This window comes from Bos taurus, chromosome 3 (assembly GCF_002263795.3).
Source record: "Bos taurus isolate L1 Dominette 01449 registration number 42190680 breed Hereford chromosome 3, ARS-UCD2.0, whole genome shotgun sequence".
NCBI lineage: Eukaryota > Metazoa > Chordata > Mammalia > Artiodactyla > Bovidae > Bos > Bos taurus.
The window spans coordinates 21,680,130-21,706,035 of record NC_037330.1 but is presented as its reverse complement, the minus strand read 5'-3'; the positions used below and the strand labels follow the sequence as shown (position 1 = coordinate 21,706,035).

Here is a 25,906-nt window from a genome sequence, read left to right as displayed (position 1 = left end):
GTTTGTTTTGGGGCTGTGCTGGGTCTTCGTCGCTGTGCAGGCTTTTCTCTCGTCGCCGCGAGCAGGGGCTGCTCTGTTGTTGCAGCGCAGTCTTCTCGTGGTGGTGGCTTCACTTGTTGCAGAGCACAGGCTCGAGGGTGTGTGGACTCCGCAGGTGCAGCACATGGACTTAGCTGCTCTGTGGCATTTGGGACTTTTCTGGACTAGGGATCAGGCTGTGTTTCCTGCATTGGCAGGTGGATTCTTTACCTCTAAGCCATCAGGGAAACCCCATGTATAAGTTTTTATATGGACATGTGTTTCATTTCTCTTAGATATATATCTGTAGAAGTAGAATTGCTGGGTTATATGCTTACTATATGTTGAACCTTCTAATAAACTGCATAACTACCAGGCTGTTTTCCAAAGCATCTGCACCGTTTATATTCCTGCCAGCAATGTGTGACGGTTGCAATTTCTCCACATCCTCTCCAACACTTATTATCTGTCTTTTTAATTACAGTCATTTTGTTGTTCAGTCACTGAGTCGTTTCCAAGTCTTTGCAACCCCATGGACTGCAGCACGCCAGGCTTCCCTGTCCTTCACTATCTCCGGTGTTGGCTCAAACTCATGTCCATTGAGTTGATGATGCCGTCCAACCATCGTATCCTCTGTTGCCCACTTCTCTTCCTGCCCTCAGCCTTTCCCAGCATAAGGATCTTTTCCAATAAATGAGCTCTTCACATCAGATGGCCAGAGTATTGGAACTTCAACTTCAGCATCATTATCCCAATAAATATTCAGGGTTTATTTCCTTTAGGATTAGATTGGTTTGATCTCCTTGCTGTCCAAGGGACTCTCAAGAGTCTTCTCCAACACCACAATTCAAAAGCATCAATTCTTCAGTGCCCAGCCTTCTTTATGGTCCAGCTCTCACATCCATACATGACTACTGGAAAAACCATAGCTTTGACTAGATGGACCTTTGTCAGCAAAGTAATGTCTCTGCTTTTTAATACTCTGTCTAGGTTTGTCATAGCTTTTCTTCCAAGGAGCAAGCATCTTTGAATTTCATGGCGGCAGTCACTGTGTACAGTGATTTTAGAGCCCCCAAAAATAAAGTCTGTCACTGTTTCCTTTGTTTCCCCATCTATTTGCCATAAAGTGGTGGCACCAGATGCCATCCATGATTTTAGTTTTTTGAATGTTGAGTTTTAAGCCAGCTTTTTCACTGTCCTCTTTCACCTTCATCAAGAGGGTTTAGTTCCTCTTTGCTTTCTGTCGTAAGGGTGGTGTCATCTGCATATCTGGGGTTATTGATATTTCTCCCAGCATCTTGATTCCAGCTTGTGCTTCATCCAGCCCAGCGTTTCTCATGATGTACTCTGCATAGAAGTTAAATAAGCAGGGTGACAATATACAGCCTTGACATACTCCTTTCCCAGTTTGGAACCAGTTTGTTGTTCCATGTCCAGTTCTAACTGTTGCTTCCTGACCTACATACAGGTTTCTCCTTACAGGAGGCAGATCAGGTGGTCTGGTATTCCCATCTCTTTAAGAATTTTCCAGTTTCTTGTGATCCATACAGTCAAAGGTTTTAGCATGATCAATGAAGCAGAAGTCGATGTTTTTCGGGAATTCCCTTGCTTTTTCTGACTCAATGGATGTTAGCAATTTGATCTCTGATTCTTCTGATTTTTCTAACCCCAGCTTGTACATCTGGAATTTCTTGGTTCATGTACTATTGAAACCTAGCTTGAAGGATTTTTAGCATTACCTTGCTAGCATATGAAATGAGTGCAACTGTGCGGTAGTTTGAGCATTCTTTGGCATTGCCTTTCTTTGGGATTGTAATGAAACTGACTTTTTCCAGTCCTGTGGCCACTGCTGAGTTTTCCAAATTTGCTGGCATATTGAATGCAGCACTTTAACAGCATTATCTTTTAGAATTTGAAATAACTCAGCTGGAATTCCATCACCTCCACTAGCTTTGTTTGTAGTGATGCTTCCTAAAGCCCACATGACTTCATACTCCAGGATGTCTGGTTCTAGGTGAGTGACCACACCATAGTGGTTATCCAGGTCATTAAGACCTTTCTTGTATAGTTCTTCTGTGTATTCTTGCCACCTTTTCTTAATATCTTCTATTTCTGTTGGGTCCATACCATTTCTGTTTTTTATCGTGCCCATCTTTGCATGAAATGTCCCTTTGGTGTCTCTGGTTTTCTTGAAGAGATCTCTGGTCTTTCCCACTTCTATTGTTTTCCTCTGTTTCTTTGCATTGTTCACTTAAGAAGGCTTTCTTACCTCTCCTTGCTATTCTTTGGAACTCTGCCTTCAATTAGGTAATCTTTCAATATTTTGGTGGATGTGAATTGATATCTCTCATTCTTTTTTTTCCTGATCAATCTAGATAGAAGTTTATCAATTTTATTGAACTTTTCAAAGAACCAGCATCTGGGTTAATTGATTTTCTCTTTTTCTGGTTTCTACTTCATTGATTTCTGCTCTGATCTTTATTATTTTTCTTCTGCTGCTTTTTTGGGTGTCTTCTTTTTCTGATTTCTTAAAGAGGAAGCTAAGATCATTGACTTGAAACTTTATTTAAATATAGGCGTTTTAATGCTACAAAGTTCTTACTAAGCACTATTTTATTTGTATTTCACACATGCAACTTTTTTGATAGTTTATATTTATTTTCATTCAATTCAAAATACTTTCCGATTTACTTTTTGATTTCTTCTTTAACTCATCAGTTATTTAGAAGTGTGTTATAAAATATTTGGGCATCTTCTGAATATCTTTCTGTAACTACTTTCTAATTTAATTTCATGTGGTCTGAGAACATATTTTGTATGATTTGAATCTTTTTAAGTCTCTTGAGGCTTGTTTTCTGGCCCAGAATATGGTCAACCATGGTTAATGTTCTTTGTGTGCTTGAATGGAAAGTGTATTCTATTCTGGTTGGGTGGAATAGCCTACAGGTCTCACTTGGGTCAAGTTGATTGATAATATTGTCAAGTTTTTCTATACTCTTACTGATTTTCTGACTGCTTGATTATTGAGAGAGGGGTGTTGAAATTTCCACCTATTGTTGTGGATTTGCCTTTTTTAAATTATATCAGTTTTTGTTCTTCATGTATGTCATGTAGGGTCACTATGTACCCCTTGATGAAATGATTCTTTTATCATTATGGAATGACCCTTTTAGTCTCTGGCAACATTATTTTGCTATGAAGTCTACTTTGATATTAATATAGACATTCCAGCTTTGATTATCATTAGCATAATAAATCTTTTTCCATGCTTTTAGTTTTAACCTATTTGTATCTTTATATTTAAAGTGGGCTTCTTGTAAACAACTTGCTTGTATATCTAATCTAATGGTCTCTTCCATTTATTTGTCATATTTGGACCAGGAGTCAGCCATCTGCAGCCCCTAGGCCAAATCCAGCTACCACCTGCTTTTATTTGAAAAGTTTGAATGGAACACAGCCAAGTCCATTTATCTACACGTCATATGACCGTGGCAGAGTTTGCTAACCTCTGGTTTAGACCATTTTTATATTTTTTAAACTTTTTTATTTTGTATTGGAGTATAGCCAATTAACAAACAATGTTGTGATAATTTCAGGTGAACAGCAAAGGGACTCAGCCATACATGTATATATGTCTGTTCTCTCCAAACTCACCTTCCATCCAGGCCATATAACACTGAGTTCCATGTGCTATACAGTGGTAAACCATTTATATTCAATGTGTTATTGTTATGGTTGAGCAACCCTGTTGCTGTATGCTTTTATTTGTCTTGTGTTCTTTTTTCCTTTTGTCTTTCTTCTTTTGGATTAATCTATTATTTTTCATAATTCCATTTGATCTTCTTTGTTGGCTTGTCAGCTATAATAACTCTCCTTGTTGTTTTAGTGATTGCTGTTAGAGTTTTCAGAAAATAACCATAGGGAATGACCCTGGAATGACTTGATTCTCTTACCTTGTGTTTTACCAGAATGTTACCTTTTTGGATCCTAATAAATTGAGGTGTATATGCCATAGCCTTATCCCCCTTTACACTCTATGGAAAAAAAAGATAGGGTAGATAGGGACTTTTGTTTGCCAATGTATGAATAGCCAAAATAGATTTCTTATGTGTGATTTGGAGAAGGCAATGGCACCCCACTCCAGTACTCTTGCCTGGAAAATCCCATGGACAGAGGAGCCTGGAAGGCTGTAGTCCATGGAGTTGCTGAGGGTCGGACAAGACTGAGCAACTTCACTTTCACTTTTCACTTTCATGCATTGGAGAAGGAAATGGCAACCCACTCCAATGTTCTTGCCTGGAGAATCCCAGGGACGGGGGAGCCTGGTGGGCTGCCGTCTGTGGGGTCGCACAGAGTCGGACACGACTGAAGTGACTTAGTAGTAGTATGTATGATTTAGATTGAAAGTAGAATTGCATTTTTAGAAATATCCACCTGTAAGAAACACTTGGTGATTCATTATTTTGAATCATTTTTTGAAACTGATTTTTGAGATACTCTAATGTAAAGGTCTGTGTCTCTGTAGGCAACCATCAATATCGTTTTTGACCGAGTTGGGAAAACTGATCCAGTCACAAGAGGCATTGAAATCACTGTGAATTATCTGGGGATCCAATTTGATGTAAGAGTTGTATCAAAATCTTCGTTTGTTATGTTTAGATTCTACGTCCTTACTCTAGCTACTTGTTTCTGCTTTCATTCTTCTCCCTTTATGTTTTGGCATATTCACATGGCAGATTTGTAAAGGGCCTAAAACCATAAATAATGACTGACAATTATTATTTTCATGGGTAGTGATCATTTCTACAGTTCCTTCTTTCTCAGTCACAGCTACCACTCTCCAGCTTCTCCCTACCAAGTATTCAAATCCTTCTGTCTGTGATACTTGATGATATCTTCAAGCATATAACTCACCTTTGATTCCTCTGGTAGAAAATTAACTACTCATTAGTGTTTTTGTGTTAGAACTACACTGATTTCTGCTATAAAAAATTATCTGTATCAATTCATATGGGCTTTGAGCTAAAAATGGTTGACTGTCACCTGTGTACAAATTTTTTTTTAATCTTCTTTCTACCTGTTTTATAATTGGGACAGTCTTGTCCTGATTTAAGTTTAATATCTTTATTTGTAGAATAGTGTATTTTCCAGGTATTTGTATGGCCAATGATTCTAGCTGATTAGCACTTTGGTAATAAAACCAGTGTCACATTCTTAGTCCTTACGAGTGCCATTTAGTTGTTCTATGATCCTGGCCATAGTTTGCATGATAACCCTCAGCTGAGCATGCTCCTGGTAACTTGATAAAATGAAAATACACCAGAGCAAATTGAGCTCCAGTCCTTGAGAAACAACTCAAGGCATACATTTCTTAGATGATAAATCAACAGTATATCCTTTTTCATGTGAAGGAGTGTGGTTTCTTTCCTTTAAGTAGTATATAAATTATATGGTAAAGCATGCTTCACTCATATTTCGTATGTATTTTCCTTTTAAAATTTTTTTACTGGGGTGAATTTTTAGAAAGGCCTTCCTTGTTAGTGCTTTCTAGGGCTAGTTGCTGTGTATGTATATGTGTTCCTTCTGTAACTCATCTACACACCACTCCACATTTCATAAATCTGAATAACATCTCTCAGATGTTGGCAATACAGCTCCCCTCTGATGCTTTTCAGCCTTGAATCAAGCACAGGGTATCACAGCTGCCTCTCACGCTGAAGCAATCCCAGAGAAGGAAAAGGTATCATCCTCTGATTCAAATAAAGGTCAACTACTTCCTAGACTATAGCTGAGAATGTCTACATACTCTATTATTATTTAAGTTTTGGGTGATCATAGAACTGTCATTCACAAATATTAAAAATTATCAGGCTGCTATTTAGTTTCCTTTTAATTCATGCTTTTTACTTGAAGCTGTGTTATTGGCTTTGTGTTTCTTCTGATTTATTAGTATTATTTTCATCACTTCACTGCACTTGCTGTCTTCTGTCCTTAAGTTTTAAGTCTGATAATTAAGATATCCACTGAAGTCTTTGTATACATGTTTTTATTGCCACTTACTTATTAATGAAGTTCCCTCTCACAGTCACATAAGTGATAATAATGTATCGTCTTAGCTTTCCCATCTCTTTGAACAGAGATTTAACAAATATTTTTTCTTCCTCTTGTCTTGACAGGTGAAGTTCTGGTCCCAACACATTTCCTTCATTCTGGTTGGAATAATCATAGTCACATCTATCAGAGGACTGCTGATCACTCTTACCAAGGTAGGTTGTATCATTGAGTTGAAAAGTACTTAATTACATGTGGCACTGTGAGATAACTTTACCTAATTAAGATTTCTGCTTTCTGAGATCTTAAACAACAACTACAAATTTGTAAAAGACATGCCACAGAATAAAAGAAAAAGTTAGACTAGCACATAAATTGATGATAATGTATTTACATCACACACCAGACAGATAAGTAGTTACCAAAGGTCACAGAATGAGATCACAGTATGTTTCGTTCACTGATGTGTCACCAGCATCTAGAACAGCACCTGGCACTTGGTAGATGCTGAGCAGATAGCTGGAATGAATAAATGAGGTAGTATTTGAGGTGAGACGAATAACTGGGCGAGTCGCTTGTAAAGAGAATATGGAAGTAGGAGAAGCTGAACGTTGGGCTGTTTTCTGATCAGCAAAGGAAGGTTTCATGGAACTGGAAGGTAAATTCTCTGGTAGAAGAGGTGGGATTTCAAAATCCAAGAGCTGTTGAAATGAGAGGAGTGAAGAGGTTGGGAAGGGGAAAGGGCTCTGCAAGCATTCAGCACAATTTTAGGAAGAGCTCAGGAGCCCAGAAACAACTACAGGGGCTTGGAGTGGCCTGGTTTAATTTGCTTTAATATTATATAATGATGCTAAAATCATATGTATCACATGGTTTCTGGTAAGTGGGAATCTTTTCACGTTATAATACTTAAAACCACCAGCTTACCCATATCAGTTCAGTTCAGTCGCTAATTCCTGTCTGACTCTTTGCAACCCCATGGACTGCGGCACGCCAGGTTTCCCTGTCTTTCACTATCTCCTGGAGTTTGCTCAGATTCATGTCCAATGAGTCGGTGATGTCATCCAACCATCTCATTCTCTGTCACCCCCTTATCCTGCCTGCCCTCAGTCTTCCCCAGCATCAGGGTCTTCTCTAATGAGTGGGCTCTTCACATCAAGTGGCCAAAGTATTGGAGCTTCAGTTTCAGCATCAGTCCTTCCAGTGAATATTCAGAAATGATTTCCTTTAGGATTGACTGGTTTGATTTCCTTGCAGTCCAAGGGACTCTCAAGCATCTTCTCCAACACCACAGTTCAAAAACATCAATTCTTCAGTGCTCAGCTTTCTTTATGGTCCAACTCTCACATCCATACATCACTATTGGAAAAACCATAGCTTTGACTAGATGAACATTTTTTGGCAAAGTAATGTCTCTGCTTTTTAATATGCTGTCTAGGTTGGTCATAGCTTTTCTTCCTAGGAGGAATCGTCTTTTAATTTCATGGCTGCAGTCACTTTCTGCAGTGATTTTGGATCTGTTCCAACTGTTTCCTCATCCATTTGCCATGAAGTGATGGGACTGGATGCCATGACCTTAGTTTTTGAATGTTGAGTTTTAAGCCAGCTTTTTCACTCTCCTCTTTCACTTTCAAGAGGCTCTTTAGTTTCTCTTCACTTTCTGCCATAAGGGTGCTGTCATCTGCATATCTGAGGTTATTGATATTTCTCCTGGCAGTCTTGATTCCAGCTTGTGCTTCATCCAGCCTGGCATTTTGCATGATGTCCTCTGCATATAAGTTAAATAAGCAGGGTGACAATATACAGCCTTGACGTACTCCTTTCCCAATTTGGAACCAGTCTGTTTTACCATGTCCGGGTCTAACTGTTGTTTCTTGACCTGCATACAGATTTCTTAGGAGGCAGGTAGTGTTCTGGTATTCCCATCTCTTGACGAGTTTTCCACAGTTTTTTGTGACCCACACAGTCAAAGGCTTTGGTATAGTCAATAAATCAGATGTTTTTCTGGAACTCTCTTGCTTTTTCTATGATCTGACAGATGTTGGCAATTTGATCTCTGGTTCGTCTGCCTTTTCTAAATCCAGCTTGAACATCTGGAAGTTCTCGGCTCACATACTGTTGAAGCCTGGCTTGGAGAATTTTGAGCATTACTTTACTAGCATGTGAGATGAGTGCAATTGTGAGATGGTCTGAGCATTCTTTGGCATTGCCTTTCTTTGGGATTGGAATGAAAACTGACCTTTTCCAGTCCTGTGGCCACTGCTGAGTTTTCCAAATTTGCTGGCATATTGAGTGCAGCATTTTAACAGCATCATCTTTTAGAATTTGAAATAGCTCAACTGGAATTCCATCACCTCCACTAGCTTTGTTCATAGTGATGCTTCCTACAAAGCATCACTAGTAGTGATGCTACTAGTTTGTAGTGATATTTTCCCATACTTATCCATATGGGAAAACTGTAAGTGGATCCTTTTGGGGCCATCTGTTTACATGTCTTATTTATAGCCTTAATCTTACGAACGGTTCTATACAAGATGGTGGCATGGAAAAAAACACTTTTATTTACATGCTAACTATACTACTTAATGTTTTTGACACAGGAATCTAGAAGTACCGTATAATCATCTCTCCTCCCTTTCTTGACAGTTCTTTTATGCCATCTCCAGCAGTAAGTCCTCCAATGTCATTGTCCTGCTATTAGCTCAGATAATGGTAAGTTTAATGAACTAGCTTTATGTCTAGAGCCGTAAAATACCAGAAATGTTTCAACTTTTTAATATTGTAACAATTTCCTTTGTCTGTTACTGCATTCAAAGCCCCTTCTGGCTTCATTTGACCTACAGGGCATGTACTTCGTCTCATCTGTGCTGCTGATCCGAATGAGCATGCCTCTGGAGTACCGCACCATCATCACCGAAGTCCTTGGAGAGCTGCAGTTCAACTTCTATCACCGTTGGTTTGATGTCATCTTCCTGGTCAGTGCTCTCTCCAGCATACTCTTCCTCTATCTGGCCCACAAACAGGCACCAGAGAAGCATATGGCACCTTGAACTCATGCCTATTACAGACTGCTAGAAGCCAGTGGTGTCAGAATTTGGATATAAGAGGGAAAAACTGGAGGGGCCAGGGCCTAATATTTTTAAAACAACATAGTGCTGTGGTAGCATATTCTACCTGCAGCTTACGCCTTTGTCCTCAGATGATACTGTAATCATGAGTAGCTTCAGCTTCTCATTTGTATGAGAGAGAGAAGTAACTCAAGCTAGCACTCAACCAAGAGTACCCTGTTTGGTTGGAGGCTGGTGGAGTATGTCAGGTGGTGGGGCTAAAAGGAGCCAAGAAGCTAAAGGGAGAAAATACACTGGAACTCTGGGGTAAGAGAAATGTAAGGTAGCTGGTTAAACACATGAGATTCTGTTTAAATCAAGGATCCCATGGAGGAGGTTATGACTTTCCCTTGAGATTGACTATCATTAAAATCAGAGATTGTTAACACTTGGGCCTTACTGTCATTCTATCAGGGATAGCTTGGTACCATCGCTTGTCAGCGATGTCAAGCGTCCCAGCCCTCCTCCCCAGCCCCTTACCCCTTCAAATAACCGAAAGTTCATCTGTGCTGGGGAAGGAGTGGTGTGCAACTGAAACAGTGTACCAGTGTCAGAGTATGGCATTTTTCTTGATTTCCCTTCAACTTAGTTTGATCCCTGGGTTGGGAAGACCCCCTGGAGGAGGGAAAGGCTACCCACTCCAGTGTTCTGGTCTGGAGAATTCCACGGACTGTATAGTCCATAGGGTCGCAAAGGACACGACTGAGCAACTTTCACTTTCACTTTACTAGTATTATTTAAGAGTGAATTACTCTAAATTCAAGTCACTGATGATATTTCATTTTTTCTTTTCATCTGCCAGTTGTGGGATAAAACAATGAATAACTTAACTGGAATAGGTCACTTTCCTGTCCTAGAGCTCAATGTCTTCATCTGTAATAGGAAGCTTGTGGAAAATTTGTAGGACACTAAGAAATGCAATTTAAGAAAATCTTGAATTCTATTACCAGGAAGTCTCTCTTTGTTGCTGAGATCTTATTCTGAGTTTTGTTGTGTTCGGGGTTTCTAGAGGCAAAATGAAGGTTAAAACATAAAAATTTACCAGAAACAAAAGCACTATTAAGGTTCTATCAGCCAACAGAGAAAATTCAAGCATACTCAAAAGGCATTTTTAATGGCATTTATTTCAGCAACAACAACATTCTTATGAAAGCATAGTTTTAATAGGCTTATCTGCTCAGATACCTTAATTAGCAGTTCTCACATATACAGATTTATGAATCATCTTTGATGCTCTGGGAACCTATAGAAGAAATAACATCAAACAGAGAAGAGTAGTTAAGTTGAAGGTTGAAAGAGATCGCATGAAAAGCATCTGGCTCGTATATTAACTTTTCCTAAGTTGGCCATAAATAAGCTCTCTGCAGTAGCCACACCTGAGACAGATAACAGCAGAAGACAATCACATGTGATGAACTGGTTTCCAAGGAGTTCTTCTCTAACAAATACAGTAAATGGATGTCCGCTCATTCCTTGGGAAAGGATTCCTATTAAATACCCAGAAACAGCGGTCAGCCAAAGCCAGTGCTTGTTCTCATCACATCTCTGTGTCTTCAGAATTGGAAGAAGAATGAGAGGCTGTACTGTGGGCCTGTGCAAAAGGAAACAGAGGATGTGTAAGTGGTAAGAGTGTGAACTTAAGGAGATGGATGGTCTGCTTTAGATTTGCACTTCTCGAGTCAGGAAGAAGAGTCACTTATGAGAAGCTTGGTGACCAAATTCTGCACTTGGCTTCATTTCCAGCTTGCTGTTCGACCCTGACACATTCCTTTTAATATCTATATATATATACATATTTCTTTTCTATAAACTAGCATAGTACTACAATTGACTTTCTATAGACTTATTATAGAATATTTTTAAAGACATCTAGAATACTTTCTTTGTGAAACAATATAGGATACAAGGTCAATGGCAACATGTATGCTATGGTCTGCATGTTTGTATCTCCCTAAAGTGCAGAGGATGAAATCCTGTTTCCCAAGGTGATGAGGAGGTGATTAGGTCAGGAGGGCAGAGCTCTCATGACTCAGATCAGGCCTTTACAAGAGGCCTCCCAGAACTCCTTAGCTCCTTCTGCCATATGAAGGCAAGCCAGAAGTCAGCAGTCTGCAACCCGGAAGAACGCCTTCACCAGACCCTGAATCTGCCAGTGCCGTGATCTTGGGCTTCTGAGCCTCTACAACTGTGAGAAATAAATGTTTGTTGTTTATAAGCCACCAAGTCTATGGTATTTTGTTTAGCAGCCCACACAGACTAAGATAGCTTGTATTCATTAAAAATGAGTATTTGCTTTTTAGATTACCAATCTGCAGAAATAATGTAATGAAAAACATGTAAAACTTTTATTTAGAGTCTTGGCTTTGTCATACATTTCCTTTATGAACTTGGATAGTTTACCTTTGGACCTCAAGTTCATCTATGAAGAGAAACTGAGACTTGTCAAGGAATTTATCTAAATGAAATACAAACAGAATAATGTTTATTCTTCCCCAGTAATGAAACTTGAATACCTGCCAGTTATTTTAAAAAGAATATTGTCTCTAACCACCACCATTCATTCTCATGCTCACCATGAACCAGGCACTGTTCAAAGACTTCAATAGTCTTAATATATCCTGATAACAATCCTACAAATTATCTTTGTTTTATAGGTGGAGAAACTGAGGCACAGAGAATAAATCCATTATTTTCTATTACTTGTTACCCAAGGCTGGTAAATTACCCAGCCTATTACCCAAGAGTAATAAATGGCAATTCCAGAATTTGTATGTAAATAGTCTGATTTGGGTTCTTCTGGTGTTTTCATTATAATTTTGATAAGTTACTGTCAACTCCATGCTATGAAAAATAAGTTTATTCTTAAACTACCTCCTCTCACCCATGGTAACTGAATTTGCTCGTTCTCTTTACACTGTAATGTTCTAGTGTTTTAGGAAACCTGTGGTAAACGTAGATACATGGTGCACTTGTTAAGGACTTTACCATACTCTGGTTGGTTAGATCACTAAAAGCAATGTATCACCACTCACTCGTTCTCTTTCTTCTGCCATGTGTGAGTTTTGCTCTGATCCTTCCAGCCTTCCTTCATCAGGATCAGGGTCATCATCCAGCGGATCAGCCATGGAGGAAACGATAGGGATTTTCTTAGCCTGGAAATAATCATAGGCCTTCTTTCCACAGACTAAGAGTGTGACAGTCTTGCCACTGCTCTGGATTCTGTCCACCACCTTCTCATAGGACTCATCCAGCATGTTCACTCCATTCACCTCAATGATGACGTCCTCATCCTCCAGCCCAGCCAGATCAGCAGGGCCGCCCTTCTGCACCTGTGAGCAGAATGCTGAGTTACCACTTCAAACAGAGACCACAGACTGTTAGACTAGCAATTCTTCAGAGGAGAGATGAGGGCTTTGAGAATTTATTCTGAGTCATGTTGAGAATACAGACATTTCTCCTTGAGGTACAGAAGTTTAAAATGGTGCTCTAATGCTTTCTGCTTATTAAAGCTACAATTTCATAAGCGCTACTCAAAAGAATAGTGTTCACAATGGTTGAATATCCTGTTGTGTATCTCTCATACGGTGCTTTCCAGGGTGAAGGCATTAGATTCCATAGGTCCCCCTTCTTCATTCCCAACTTGAGAGCTACAGAGATAGTTTTCTGTCTGTCTGTCCCTGCAGGGTAATGGCATTATCCCAGACACACAGAAGTAAACAGGTATTACTCCCAGATAAGAGTTGTTAGTAATGACTGTTAACCACAGTCATGTCAACTCACTGTGTTTATTTAATTTGAAATGTCTAAAGAGACACACAGATGTTTCAGAAACAAATGATGTGAACTTTGATGTACTCATAGCTATCGTAAAGGGTATGAGACCAGTATTTACTTGAACCCAAGTGAAACCCTCAGTGTAGGCCTTTGGTGTAATCTTTTTACTGAGCCATTAGTGAGTGGGAGGCACTGAGACTGTCCTCACTGTGGCCGTGTTTGCTGGGCTGCTGGACCCAGCTCACCATACCTCTTTGACGAATGAGCCTGGCTGACCCTGAACCGCGTTTAAGTGAAAGCCATAGCCATCTTCACCTCTAGCCAGCCTGCAGAGTTTAGGCTTATGATCTCCTACTTCCTCTGTAGTTTCTGGGCTTGAGACCTCCAGAGGAGCAGGAGTAGGAGCTGGAACCTCCTTGACAGAACCATTAGGCAGCTCTTGGCTTTGATAGTAGAAAAATGGAGAAAAGCCAGCCTTTTGAAAATAAAGTGGAAAAAACATTAATGATAAGTATGAGAATTCACACTTTATTAAATGTACTGGTTTAATTTATAAGGTATCCTCTATGTTCCACTCCTCTTCCAGATACATCTGGTTGTGGGCTGTAAAATATCTCTACTACCCCAAACAAAAAAGGTATAAAGGAAGATTGAGCTTAGTTACAGAATAATGAGCATAAACATGTAAGCAAATGTACATACACATAAAATAAGAGCAGCACAGAATGTTGTACAAGGATCCAAATCTAACAGAACTGCTAGTTTGTTCTAATTCCATGATAGTGAGCAAGTCACTGAACAAATTGTCAGCAGTCTCCCTGTTGGGAGATTATAAGACATTGAGTGACTTGCCCAATACCTCACACAGAGGAGGTTCACCTGGGCCTTTCCCTCAGTAAGATGGTCTTCAGAACTCTTCACAGCTCCTTAGACACATTAGAGAAAGTGAAACATGAGATGATATTTTTGTCACTATTTGAATTACAGTGATCAATTGGGCAATGGCACCCCACTCCAGTACTCTTGCCTGGAGAATCCCATGGATGGAGAAGCCTGGTAGGCTGCAGTCCATGGGGTCACTAGAGTCGGACAGGACTGAGCGACTTCACTTTCACTTTTCACTTTCATGCATTGGAGAAGGAAATGGCAACCCACTCACTCCAGTGTTCTTGCTTGGAGAATACCAGGGACGGGGAGGCCTGGTGGGCTGCTGTCTCAGGGGTCGCACAGAGTCGGACATGACTGAAGCGACTTAGCAACAGCAGCAGCAGCAATCAGTTGGGGGAGTGGGTAGAGGAAGTTGGCGTTCACACAGTCACATATGGTAACAAAAGTCAATTCCAATCATTTACTACTTGCATCTCCCACTCCCCACTCCAGTCCTGTGTCTGTTGTACTCTATTTTACTATTTGCTGATATAACCATTAGCTGATACTCTGCTATGCTAGACTCCTCACTGTCTTTTTTTTTTTTTTTTTTTAAGCTTTTTATTTTGCATTGGAGTATAGCTGGTTCATGGGAAATAGATGGGGAAACAGTGGAAACAGTGTCAGACTTTATTTTTCTGGGCTCCAAAATCACTACAGATGGTGACTGCAGCCATGAAATTAAAAGATGCTTACTCCTTGGAAGGAAAGTTATGACCAACCTAGATAGCGTATTCAAAAGCAGAGACTACTTTGCCAACAAAGGTCCGTCTAGTCAAGGCTATGGTTTTTCCTGTGGTCATGTATGGATGTGAGAGTTGGACTGTGAAGAAGGCTGAGCACTGAAGAATTGATGCTTTTGAACTGTGGTGTTGGAGAAGACTCTTGAGAGTCCCTTGGACTGCAAGGAGATCCAACCAGTCCATTCTGAAGGAGATCAGCCCTGGGATTTCTTTGGAAGGAATGATGCTAAAGCTGAAACTCCAGTACTTTGGCCACCTCATGCGAAGAGTTGACTCATTGGAAAAGACTCTGATGCTGGGAGGGATTGGGGGCAAGAGGAGAAGGGAACGACAGAGGATGAAATGGCTGGATGGCATCACTGACTCGATGGACGTGAGTCTGAGTGAACTCCGGGAGTTTGTGATGGACAGGGAGGCCTGGCGTGCTGCGATTCATGGGGTTGCAAGGAGTCGGACACGACTGAGCGACTGATCTGATCTGATCTGATAGCCGGTTAACAATGTTGTGAGAGTTTCAGGTGGACAGCAGAGGGACTTAGCCATACATATATGTGTATCCATTCTCTCCCAAACTCCCTCCCATCCAGACTCCTCACTGTCTTTAAATACTTCTAATCCATTTCAACTCCCAGACTGTCCACGTGAAGAAGGCAGTGATGGTTTTAAACATAAAAAGGCAGAGAAACAGGAAACATAGGACTAGTTTTTGTTACAGAATGAAGAGTTTAGCTGACTGTGGGTTTTAGTTAAGAGAATTAAAGCTTTGTTTTGTTTAGTTATATATTTTATATAGTTGTATATTTGGATATGGTAAGATCTTGGATCAGCAATTTAATTACTGCCCACAGGTGTACAGGACATTTGTTAGGCAATGAGTAGAAAATCAAGCAATTGAAGCTGAGCCTGGCCAACCCTGAACCGCGTTTAAGTGAAAGCCATAGCCATCTTCACCTTTAGCCAGCCTGCAGAGTTTAGGCTTATGATCTCCTGCTTCCTGTTCAACAACCTGGCTAAAACTGGATTTGGGGTTCTAGTATCATCTGTTTTACCCCAAGACCATATCTTTCTTTCTAAACAAGCGTAGCACCAGCACAGGACTTCCCTGATGATATAGTGGATAAGAATCCTTCTGCCAGTGCAGGGGACATGGGTTTGATCCCTGGTCCAGGAAGATCCTGTCTGCCTCAGGGCAACCAAACCTGTTCATCACAACTACTCAAGTCCGTGCTGTCTAGAGTCCACAAGCTGCAGCTACCGAAGCCCGTGCACTACCGCCTGTGCTCCACAAGACAGGCCACCACAGTGAGAAGCCTGCACACCACAACCCAGCACAACCTAAAATAAATTTTTTTAAAAAGAGTAGCACTAGCACAGAACCTCCTACTTACCCAATTCAGTGAACCGCAGATCTTTCAATGCTGTACTTGCAAATCTTCCCACATTTCTTTCTCTTTAAAATGTGGAAAATTGTCAGAGTGACTCATCACATGCGAAAATACTTCTGCTATCACTGCAGATCAACTGTATCTGACAGTAGCAGCTAATCTTGAGGCAGAGGACAGTAATGAGTCTTTACTCATTCTTCATTCAAATATTTGGGTGCCTGGTATGTGCCAAGAACTGGTCTAGGTGTTTGTTTTATTCGCTGATATATATATCAAAGATCCAACCATCATGTACCTACCCCTCTATGGAACTTACTTTGCAAGAGAAGAGGGAGGAAGAGGATGGAGACAGGCATCTTTTTAGATCCAATTTCTCTCATATTAATCAAAACATTAAAATTATAGTTAAGTCATTCTGTCATAAGATTAGGAGGCATCAGAAGGACTCGGGACTTCCCAGGTGGCGCTAGTGATAGAGAACCTGCCTGCCAGTACAGGAGACACAGAAGAGGCAGGCTTGATCTCTCGGTTGGGAAGATGCCCCGGAGGAGGAAATGGCAACTCACTCATTTTCTCGACTGGAAAATACCATTTCCAGTCAAGAAAGATCCTGGCAGAAGATCCTGGCAGGCTACAGTCCATGGGGTTGCAAAGAGTCGGATGCAACTCAGCAAGCACACAAGCAAGCATGCATGAAGAGGACTTGATGCCTGAATTCCCTTTATAGCAGCTACTGCAGTGACCTTCTGACTTCTGTTTGATTTTTACCTCCAACTGGGAGCTTCCCACTCTGCAGAGCTTTTTCCTGGTAGCTTTGGTTGTCTTTAAGCCAAAAGCTAGCTCCTTATGCCTTCTCTACTTGGTGAAACTGTGCCCCGTAGGACACCTCAAAAATAAGTCTACTTCCCACATGTAATAGCCTTTCAAATTCGTGTGTGTGTGTGTGTGTGTGTATTATTTGTTTTAAATCCATTTATCTGTCAGTGGACACTTGGGATGATTCCATCATTTGGCTCTTGTGACTTGATTTGTGGCCTAGCACGTGGTCTATTCTGGGGACTATCCCATGTGCACTTGAGAAGAATGTGTATTCCATTGTGGGGTAGAGTGTTCTGTGTGTGACTATTAGATCTAGCTGGTTTGCATTGTTCACGTCCTCTAGTTCCTTACTTCTGTCTGGTTCTATCCAGTATTGAGAATGGGCTATTGAAGTCTTCAACTACCATTGTAGAATTGTATTTCTCTTTTCAATTTCATCAATTTTTGCTTCATGTATCTTCCCAGCTCTAACAATGTATAACTGACAGTTGCAGTTGTATATGTTTGAGGTATACACATCATGATTTGCTAGACATATACATTGTGAAATGATTACCACGATCAAGTTAATTAACACAGATCCATTACCTTGCGTAGTTACCATTTAGCCTTTTAAATTCTTGACAATGTGTTCCTTTCTTCCCCAAAACCTATGGTTATTCAAACCAAATATTCACATAATGTCTTACAAAACCTCTTCCCTGGTTACCTTTCTTGACACTGGCCTAAAGTGAGGTTGCCAGGACTGGACTCATTGTTGATCAACTCATTTAACACTTAATAACCACCCTTTGCCATAGATACACCCACCTTACAATGAAGGAAACAGGCACAGGGAGGGTAATTTACCCAAAATCACATTACTGGTAATTTCAGGTATAGTCTGATCAACTCAGAACAGTAATACTATCATCTTCAAAAGCCAAGTGTCAATTAATGTAACCTTAAATTGAGTTTTTTTGGTAGGGGCAGCTACTTAGAGTGTCGTCAAGTTTTCTGCACTTTTTTCTTTAGTCATCAGTTCAGGCCTCATCATTTGAAATTTATACAATTTACTTTTAAGTTAGTTTAGTACTTGAAATATATTCCTGATTAAACTTTAAACTTACTAGTTTTTATTCTTCTATCTTGACTAGATATTTAAATATTAGTCTCTAGTAATTATCCATCAACACATTAAGTCATCTGTATGACTTAAGTATATTAAATATGTTTTCCATGTCTCCAACCACATTTAATAATATGGTAGCTTAGGAACAAACAGCATGCTATTAAACATCTGTTCGTGTTGACATTTGGTCCAGTATCAAGTACTATTAGGTGTGGTTGTTCAACTAGCTAAAAACCCATTAATTTTTCTATCATCCAGTTCACTCTTTAGTCTTCTTTACACAAATGTCTTGAAATATCTATTCAGAATGTGCTGGGAGGGAGTATGGCATAATAAATTAAAACTTGCTTTCAAATACTGACTTCAGTCTTTGCTAAAATGGGTGAGTTTAGCCAATCACTTAGTCTCTCTAAGCTTCAGGTTTTTTTAATCTGAAGGAGGCTAATTCTACCATCCATAATATTCCTCCCTCTATATCATTTATATGCCTTTGGATGCTTCTATTGTATATCACATAGAACAAGTTCATCTTTGTTCATTTTTGTGACCAACACCCCACAAGGCAGATGCTACTTTAGAAGGCCCCTGAATGTCTGCTAAGCTAGAGTGAACCTCAGTTCTTGTGATAAATGTGTTATAAAAAACTTTAAAATATGCAGACAATAGCTATTGTGACTAAGAGATAAAAGGAAATAAGATTAGTTTGACACAGCTTGGTCTTGGTGAATCTATGTTTCTACTCCCTTGCTAAGGGTTTGTAAACTAGTCCCTATGGACTTCCCTGGTGGCTCAGATGGTAAAGCATCTGCTTATAATGCAGGAGACCCATGTTCGATCCCTGGGTGGGGAAGATCCCCTGGAGAAGGAAATGGCACCCCACTCCAGTATTCTTGCCTGGAAAATCCCATGGATGGAGGAGACTGGTGGGCTACAGTCCATGGAGTCGCAAAGAGTTGGACACGACTGAGCAACTTCACTTTCACATTCTTTAGGCTTTTACATGGGATTGATAGAACACATTGGTCTATAGATTAAAATCCAGTCATTCCCTGTTTGGGGAAGTTAGGACTATATCTGTTTATTTCCAGGCTATTGTTCATAGATTTTTCACAGGTCACCAAGAGAAATTCTGGAGTTATATTTGCAAATTCTTTCAAAAATCTTACTTCCAAGGACTTAAACCTCATGAACCCATCACATTCTCTTATCTACCAATTTGAGCTTCAGTGCAGCCTTAATGATGATTGTTATGCCTCTTCCAGTATGAAGATCAAAGTGGTAACTTAACCAAAGTTTGAGGGCATGAGTGAATGGACCCAACCTTGTCATGAATATGTGACCTTGTATTACTTACCAGTTTATAGATGTTGTCTGTCTCTTTGTCTACCACCAGCAGAGAGGTCTGATCTCCACCCTTTCTAATCATTTCCACCACACTGTCATGATCAAGGGACTCCACAGACTTGCCATTGACAGCAACCACCAGGTCATTGTTCTTCAAGCCAGCCTTTTCTGCTGGACTTTTGGGATCTATGTCCTTGATGATTTGACCTACCCAACCCCCCCCAAAAAAAAAAAATTAAATAGAATTATCCGAAAGATCCCTAGAAAACAAACTGGGGGATTTCTGCTGGGGCCTAAAGCCCTTATAAAATAGGTATAAAAGGCATGCTGAGTACAACTCCTGTCCTTCCCCCTAGGATATCTATACACATCCTATCCACCTCGCTCTTTGGTCAGAACTCATTCCAGGAATAAACCCAGTCATTAATAATGAAAGGGTCTTAAAAGAATGTTATTACTAAAAGTGTTTGGGATTCAGTCTTGACAAAACAGCATGCTAAGCAGTAAGGGTCAGCAAAGTCCCAGGAAGTCAGTGTGCATACTTGAATGCTTATGTAGAAGCGAAGCCATAAAAAAGGGGAGGAGAGGATGGGAAGAATGGTGAACAAAACCAAAGAATTCAGACCCCAGGAAACCCAAGCTAGCCTTTTAGTAGCAGTTGGGCAAATTCAGTTGTGAATGGATTTGTGAGTGCATGCCACACAGATGGGTGTTGAGTCTTCAGGAATTAAACCATCTTCACCAGAAACCTTCAGATCTCTCGCCCTTTTTTTTTTTTTGCCCCTCATACAGTTTTAACAAGCTCTAGTTTCACTTTTCCAGCAGTTGCTTGGCATCTCTTGGTCACCTGTTAGTGGGAGCACCATCCTCCTGTCACTGATACGTAGCATGAATCTTCCTCAGCACCCACTCCCTGTGTCTAATCAGCCAAGTCCTTCAGTGCTACCTTAATATTTTTACACATCTCTTCTGGAGCCCTAGTTCCTCTACCTGAAATTCAGTTTGTATTCATTCCTGCCTTGAATTCTTCCTAAACTGCTACCTTACCAGTTGCTCTCCCCTCCTTGTTTGCCTTCTCCAGTACAGACCTGCCTTCAGATTCATCTTGATGCAACATCTGAGCGAGTCCCCAGCGCGACAGTGTGAGTGTGAGCTTTGGAACTAAACAGACCTAATTTTGATTCTAGCTATTTGACCATATAAAAATTGTATCTTCTTCAAGTCCCCAATTTCAGCAATTCTTGCAAAATTATTAGGAGTAATTGAGATGTGTAAAGCCCCCAAGACAATGTAGGCTTAATTTGTCTTCTCTCTTACACTGTTCAAAAAATAACTCCCCACCAACTCTGAAAATAAGTCTAAACTCCTCAACATGCACTAACAGTCCATCATATGTCTCTCCAACTGACCCTTCTAACTTGATTTTCTGTGCTACACTTTAAATGGCAGTCAAACTGAGCCTGTGTCTTCCTGCTTTATTCACACAATCCTATCTTCATGGATTGGACTTACTTGTCCCTACCCCATCAACTTGCCCAAATTCTATTCATACTACAAAGGCAGAGCTCAAGTGCTACCTTTACTTTGAGGCCTCCCAATACCTTTTTAGTGAGAAAAACTTGCTCCAACATTGAATTTCCACAGTATCTTACCTGCCCTGTTTTAAGATGTTTCTCACCATCTACCTTCAGTTATGGACATATGTGTCTTATCTCCTCTAGTAAATAGGGGTCTTCTTGACTGAAGAATTCTTACCACATTCGTTTGATATTCTCAAAGATCCTGAGGATGTTTTTATGCCATATAAGCCAAATTAATGTTTCATAAATTAATGTAAATATATATGATGGAAAGAAAATGGCAACTTCTGGGTGAATAACAATTTTCATGGCCTGAACGTACATTTTTTTTTTCCTAATGTATTCAGCTTGTGTAGGAGGACCTTAATTCTTATTGAATTACAGGGGATCAGAAAGACTCCTGGTTCTATTCATGTCCCAGATCCCCACCCACACCCCTGCCTCAGATCTAGTGGTGTGTTGGCGCTGTCGCACACCAGCTCATTAGAATACTTCTCAACTTTGCGTTCTGTGACAGCATGTTGTAGCTTGAAATCAGACATGGTGGGAGTATTTACACCACAACGAAACAACACATGCAACAAATTAGGGCCTTTTTTTTTTTTCCCCCAGAGAGCCAATTTACTGGCATGCTACTGCTCAGATCCAAAATGCCACCTTATAATTCTGCTATGAAAACCTACGGATACCCTGTTGGGGGGCTGGGGGGCCTAATGGAACTCTGGAGTCAGACTGGGATGAAGAATTGGGTGGTTACACTGCCAAGTTTTCTGCTCTTCAAGTGCCTTACCTTTCTGTTCTGGGCTTTCCCTCAAGTAGAAACCATAGCCATTGCTTCCCTTCTTCATCTCTACAACACGGGGCTGGCAGGGTAGCAGTTTCAAACTGGCTGTTTCTCTCTTGACTTTTATCTTCTGCTCGCTATGGTGCTTGTCAGTTTCCTTGTCCACAAGCAGGAATGTGACACGGCTTCCAGACTTCTTCACCTGCAACAACACTCACAGGTGAGGACCAACATCAGTCTCCAAGAAAGATGCTGGGAAATAGGAAAGTTTCTGTGTTGAAGCACACAGTCTATAGATTAAACAGGATACACGAGATGTAAGTCCTGAGCTTAAGCTGTAATACTGTTTTGTACCACCTCACTGGTATTTATTTATTTTCCCTTATATAGTTGTTTTTCCCTTTGTTAAGTATGACGTTACCCATACAGATGCTAACTGAACCCAAGTGAAAGCCGGAATTCAGAAAGCCCAGAAAGGTACTTAGGTGAAGACTAGGAAAGGAATTTGGAAAAGAAAGTAAAGGTCTACTTTGAAATATCATTCTACCAAGAAAAGATACAGTTGGTCAATTTTCAAGGTTCCATATGACCCCAGAGGAAAACCTCTGAGTGTTTTCCATGCATCATGGAAGCATGCTGGGGCGTAAGATTTGGGGTACAACACATCAAATACTCCCCACGTGTAACTCGATATTCATCACCCACACTGGTCATCTTCCAGCTTGTATTAAAACACTTTAGTAACACTGGTTCAGAATGAAATTTATTGCAAGCTGCGGGGAGCTGCCCGTTAGAACGGGGTCCTTTGTCTGAAGGACACAGCTCTGGGAGCTGCCTCAGTCCTTGAGGGTGTTTGCTTGCAAACATAGCTCTCTGTCCCGCCACCCCAGAGATTAGGCGCTTATTTACTGCAGGCACCTGGAGTTCTGTGCAAACTTCTCACACACAGGGAAATGTTATCTGGTGTAAGAAATAATAACAGGGTGCCATTCCCATGCTCTCAAGATTTCTTGTGACTTTTTGTAAGATGTATAGGTCAACCAAGAAAAAATGTCAACTGTCTTGTCTTTCTCACGCTTTTCTGTATAAATATAAGATGCTGAATAAAGTTGGTGTCAGACTGCGTCCCTTCGTGGAGACGTGTCTGAACCTCTCGACCCCGTCTTTGTTGTAGTCTCTTGCTTTAGTTTCTTTCTTAGCCCCGCCATGCACGTTCTCGGGACCTGATCGACTTTGCCGGCTGGCACCGGCAGGTGGTGCCCGAAACAGGGACTCAGGAATCGGAGCGCAACGACGGCCACTGCCCGCCAAGATTGAGGTAAGTAAAGAGGAATTCCTAATTAATTAAAGTAAAGGGCAGGGAGGGTGATTGTCAAGAGTAATAAATCATGGGACAAGGCGATAGCCGCCAGTTATTTGTACATATGTTGAAAACTATGTTAAAAGGTAGGGGAATTCATGTAAATAAGTTACAGCTAGAGAAGTTTTTACTTTTTATAGAAGAGGTTTGTCCCTGGTTTCCAGAGGAAAGAACAGTTAGTCTGGAAACTTGGGAAAAGGTAGGAAAACAATTGCAGACATATTATTCCTTACATGGTCCCAGTCGTGTTCCTGTGGATGCTTTTTCTTTGTGGACTCTCATAAGAGACTGTCTGGATCCTGAACATGAGGGACATAAAATTCAGACGGCTCTCAGGGATTCCACAGAACCCGAAGTTGCAGAGCCTTCCGCCCCTCTGCCTGAGCTGCTTTATGCTGTGCCTGAGGGAACAGCTTGTAAGGCTGGAGGGAATGATGATGTGTTAAGCTCTGATGAACAGGAAGAGTTAAATGAACAAGCGGCTCAGTACCATAGAGAGGATATGCCTTGGGAGATGATGGTTAACATGCAATCCCCCTTGGGAAAAGGGGAATTAAAGCATTCAGGGCTTTCTGAAGAACAGCTGGATAATTTAATTCAAAAGATTGTTATAGCAGTAAAAAAGGATGCACAGGGAGACTCCCACTCCAGCCAGCCTGCGCCTCCAGCATATCCTCCCTCGGTTCTTGCTGGACTCGATCCACCTCCGCCTTTCGTGGAACCGCAAGAGCTTATATCTATCCCTGCTTCTTTGCCCGGTGAAAACATAAAAATTAAAAGTGAGATATTATTATCTCCTCTTCAACAAGCGATTAAGCGAGCTAATGAAGAAGGAGAACATATTCCCGGGTTTTCAGGAATCTATCCAGTATTTGAAAATGCTCAACAACAGAGGTATTATGAGCCGCTGCCCTTTAAGCAACTGAAAGAGTTAAAAATGGCTTGTGCACAATACGGTCCAACTGCGCCGTTTACTCAGGCTATTATAGAGGCTTTAGGAAATCAAAATCTGCCACCTAATGATTGGAAACAGGTTGCTCGGGCTTGTTTATCTGGAGGAGATTATTTACTATGGAAATCTGAGTTTGCTGAGCAGTGTGGGATCACAGCTGATATCAATCGGCGACAGGGACTGAACACCACTTATGAAATGATGGTGGGAGAGGGAGAATATCGAGACACTAATAGTCAATTATTTGCCTGGAGCCTACCCTCAGATTAGTGCTGCGGCTCTACAAGCATGGAAAAAACTTCCAAATTCTGATAAAAAGATTGAAGATTTATCTAAAATTCGCCAGGGGCCAGATGAACCATATCAGGATTTTGTTGCCCGCCTGCTTGAGGCAATTGGTAAAATGATAGGGGATGAGCAGGCGGGGATGGTGTTGACTAAACAGCTTGCTTATGAGAATGCCAGTTCGGCTTGTCAAGCTGCCCTGAGACCTTACAGGAAAAAGGGAGGCTTATCTGACTATATACGGATTTGTGCTGATATCGGCCCTTCGTACGTTCAAGACATAACTTTGGCCGCGGCATTACAAGGAAAGACAGTCAAAGAAATACTGTAACAACAACAAAAGCGGGATAAAACTAGTGGTCGGCTTCGAGTCCCTGGCTCTGGCTGCTTTTCTTGTGGCCAGATGGGTCATCAGGCCGCCCACTGCCCGCAGAAGCAGGCCCAGAGACCTGTTCAAACCCCTAACCTTTGTCCTAGGTGTAAAAAAGGCAAACACTGGGCAAAGGATTGCCGTTCTAAAACTGACTTACAGGGAAAGCCACTTCCTCCGGTCTCGGGAAACTGGGTGAGGGGCCAGCCCCAGGCCCCGAAACAATGTTATGGGGCGATGCAAAATCTGACCAAATTGGAGACGCTTCAAGGCCAAAACGCAGAACTGTTACTGAGTTGTTCAGAGCAACTGCAGGGAGTGCAGGATTGGACCTCAGTTCCTCCACCTACACAGTATTAACTCCAGAAATGGGCATGCAGGCTTTGCCAACTGGAATTTTTGGCTCTCTTCCGAAGAACACTATGGGCCTCCTATTGGGGAGAAGCAGTACTACGATGAAAGGTTTATTAGTAGCCCCTGGAGTCATAGACTCTGATTATATGGGTGAAATAAAAATTATGGCCCATTCACCACAGGGCATAACAGTAATACAATCTGGTCAACGTGTTGCTCAATTAATTCTACTTCCTACAATTCCAGTTGGAAAAGCCATTAAGCAAGAACGAGGATCCCAAGGTTTCGGGTCTTCAGACGCTTATTAGATTCAGGCCATTAATAAGCAACGCCCTGAGCTTCTACTGTATATTCAAGAAAAGCCTTTTAAAGGTATTTTGGATACTGGTGCAGATGTTTCCGTCATATCTCAAAAACATTGGCCTGATGAATGGCCTAAGCAGGTTGTAATTTCTATTTTGCAAGGCATTGGGCAATCACATGACCCAGAACAGAGTTCAACCTTTTTAAAATAGACGAAGAAAGACATGAAGGACATTTTCAACCTTATGTTTTGCCAGGACTGCTGGTTAATCTATGGGGGAGAGATGTTATGATGAATATGGGGGTATATCTTTATAGTCCAGATAAAAAGATTAGTAATCAATTGTTAGACCAAGGCCTTTTACCCCATCAGGGGTTGGGGATAGATTCACAAGGGCCTTTACAACCCCTGATCCCTGCAGTTGAGAATGATAGAAAAGGTATAGGATGTTTTTAGGAGGGGTCATTGATCGTCCTGCAATCCATGCTGATCCGATAAAATGGAAGTATGACGATCCAGTATGGGTTGATCAGTGGCCCCTATCAATAGAAAAGATCACGGCTGCCAATCAGCTTGTGCAGGAACAGCTTGCTCTCGGACATATTACCCCCTCAAATTCACCTTGGAATTCACCTATT

The 25,906-nt window shown here is 41.0% G+C and overlaps 2 protein-coding genes and 1 non-coding gene across 10 annotated transcripts in view; 2 read left to right on the top strand and 1 right to left on the bottom strand.

Moving 5' to 3' along the window:
• The window catches only part of GPR89A (G protein-coupled receptor 89A), a 59,019-nt gene extending 36,212 nt beyond the window's left edge, over positions 1–22,807 (top strand). For 2 of the 8 annotated variants that reach the window (XM_059884901.1, XM_059884904.1), the window contains exons 11-16: positions 4,544–4,639; positions 6,195–6,284; positions 8,716–8,781; positions 8,913–9,044; positions 20,366–20,421; positions 21,472–21,651. In XM_059884901.1, the coding sequence (XP_059740884.1) occupies positions 4,544–4,639; positions 6,195–6,284; positions 8,716–8,781; positions 8,913–9,044; positions 20,366–20,421; positions 21,472–21,523 (492 nt within the window). In that variant the 3' untranslated portion in view covers positions 21,524–21,651. Of the gene's footprint in view, positions 1–4,543; positions 4,640–6,194; positions 6,285–8,715; positions 8,782–8,912; positions 9,565–9,978; positions 11,954–20,360 lie in introns of those variants that run through there. The other 6 variants (XM_059884903.1, XM_059884902.1, XM_059884905.1 and 3 more) reach the window with 6 other exon arrangements.
• The window catches only part of PDZK1 (PDZ domain containing 1), a gene marked incomplete in the record, with an annotated part of 47,637 nt that continues 32,013 nt past the window's right edge, over positions 10,283–25,906 (bottom strand). Inside the window, 8 exon segments of the mRNA NM_001034611.2 lie at positions 10,283–10,767; positions 12,209–12,505; positions 13,201–13,425; positions 19,290–19,486; positions 21,650–21,845; positions 22,835–22,852; positions 22,854–22,858; positions 23,735–23,744. Coding sequence (NP_001029783.1) covers positions 10,714–10,767; positions 12,209–12,505; positions 13,201–13,425; positions 19,290–19,486; positions 21,650–21,845; positions 22,835–22,852; positions 22,854–22,858; positions 23,735–23,744 — 1,002 coding nt within the window.
• Positions 18,714–18,785, top strand: TRNAY-AUA (transfer RNA tyrosine (anticodon AUA)). The gene has a single exon. It is a non-coding gene; the product is annotated as a tRNA-Tyr (tRNA).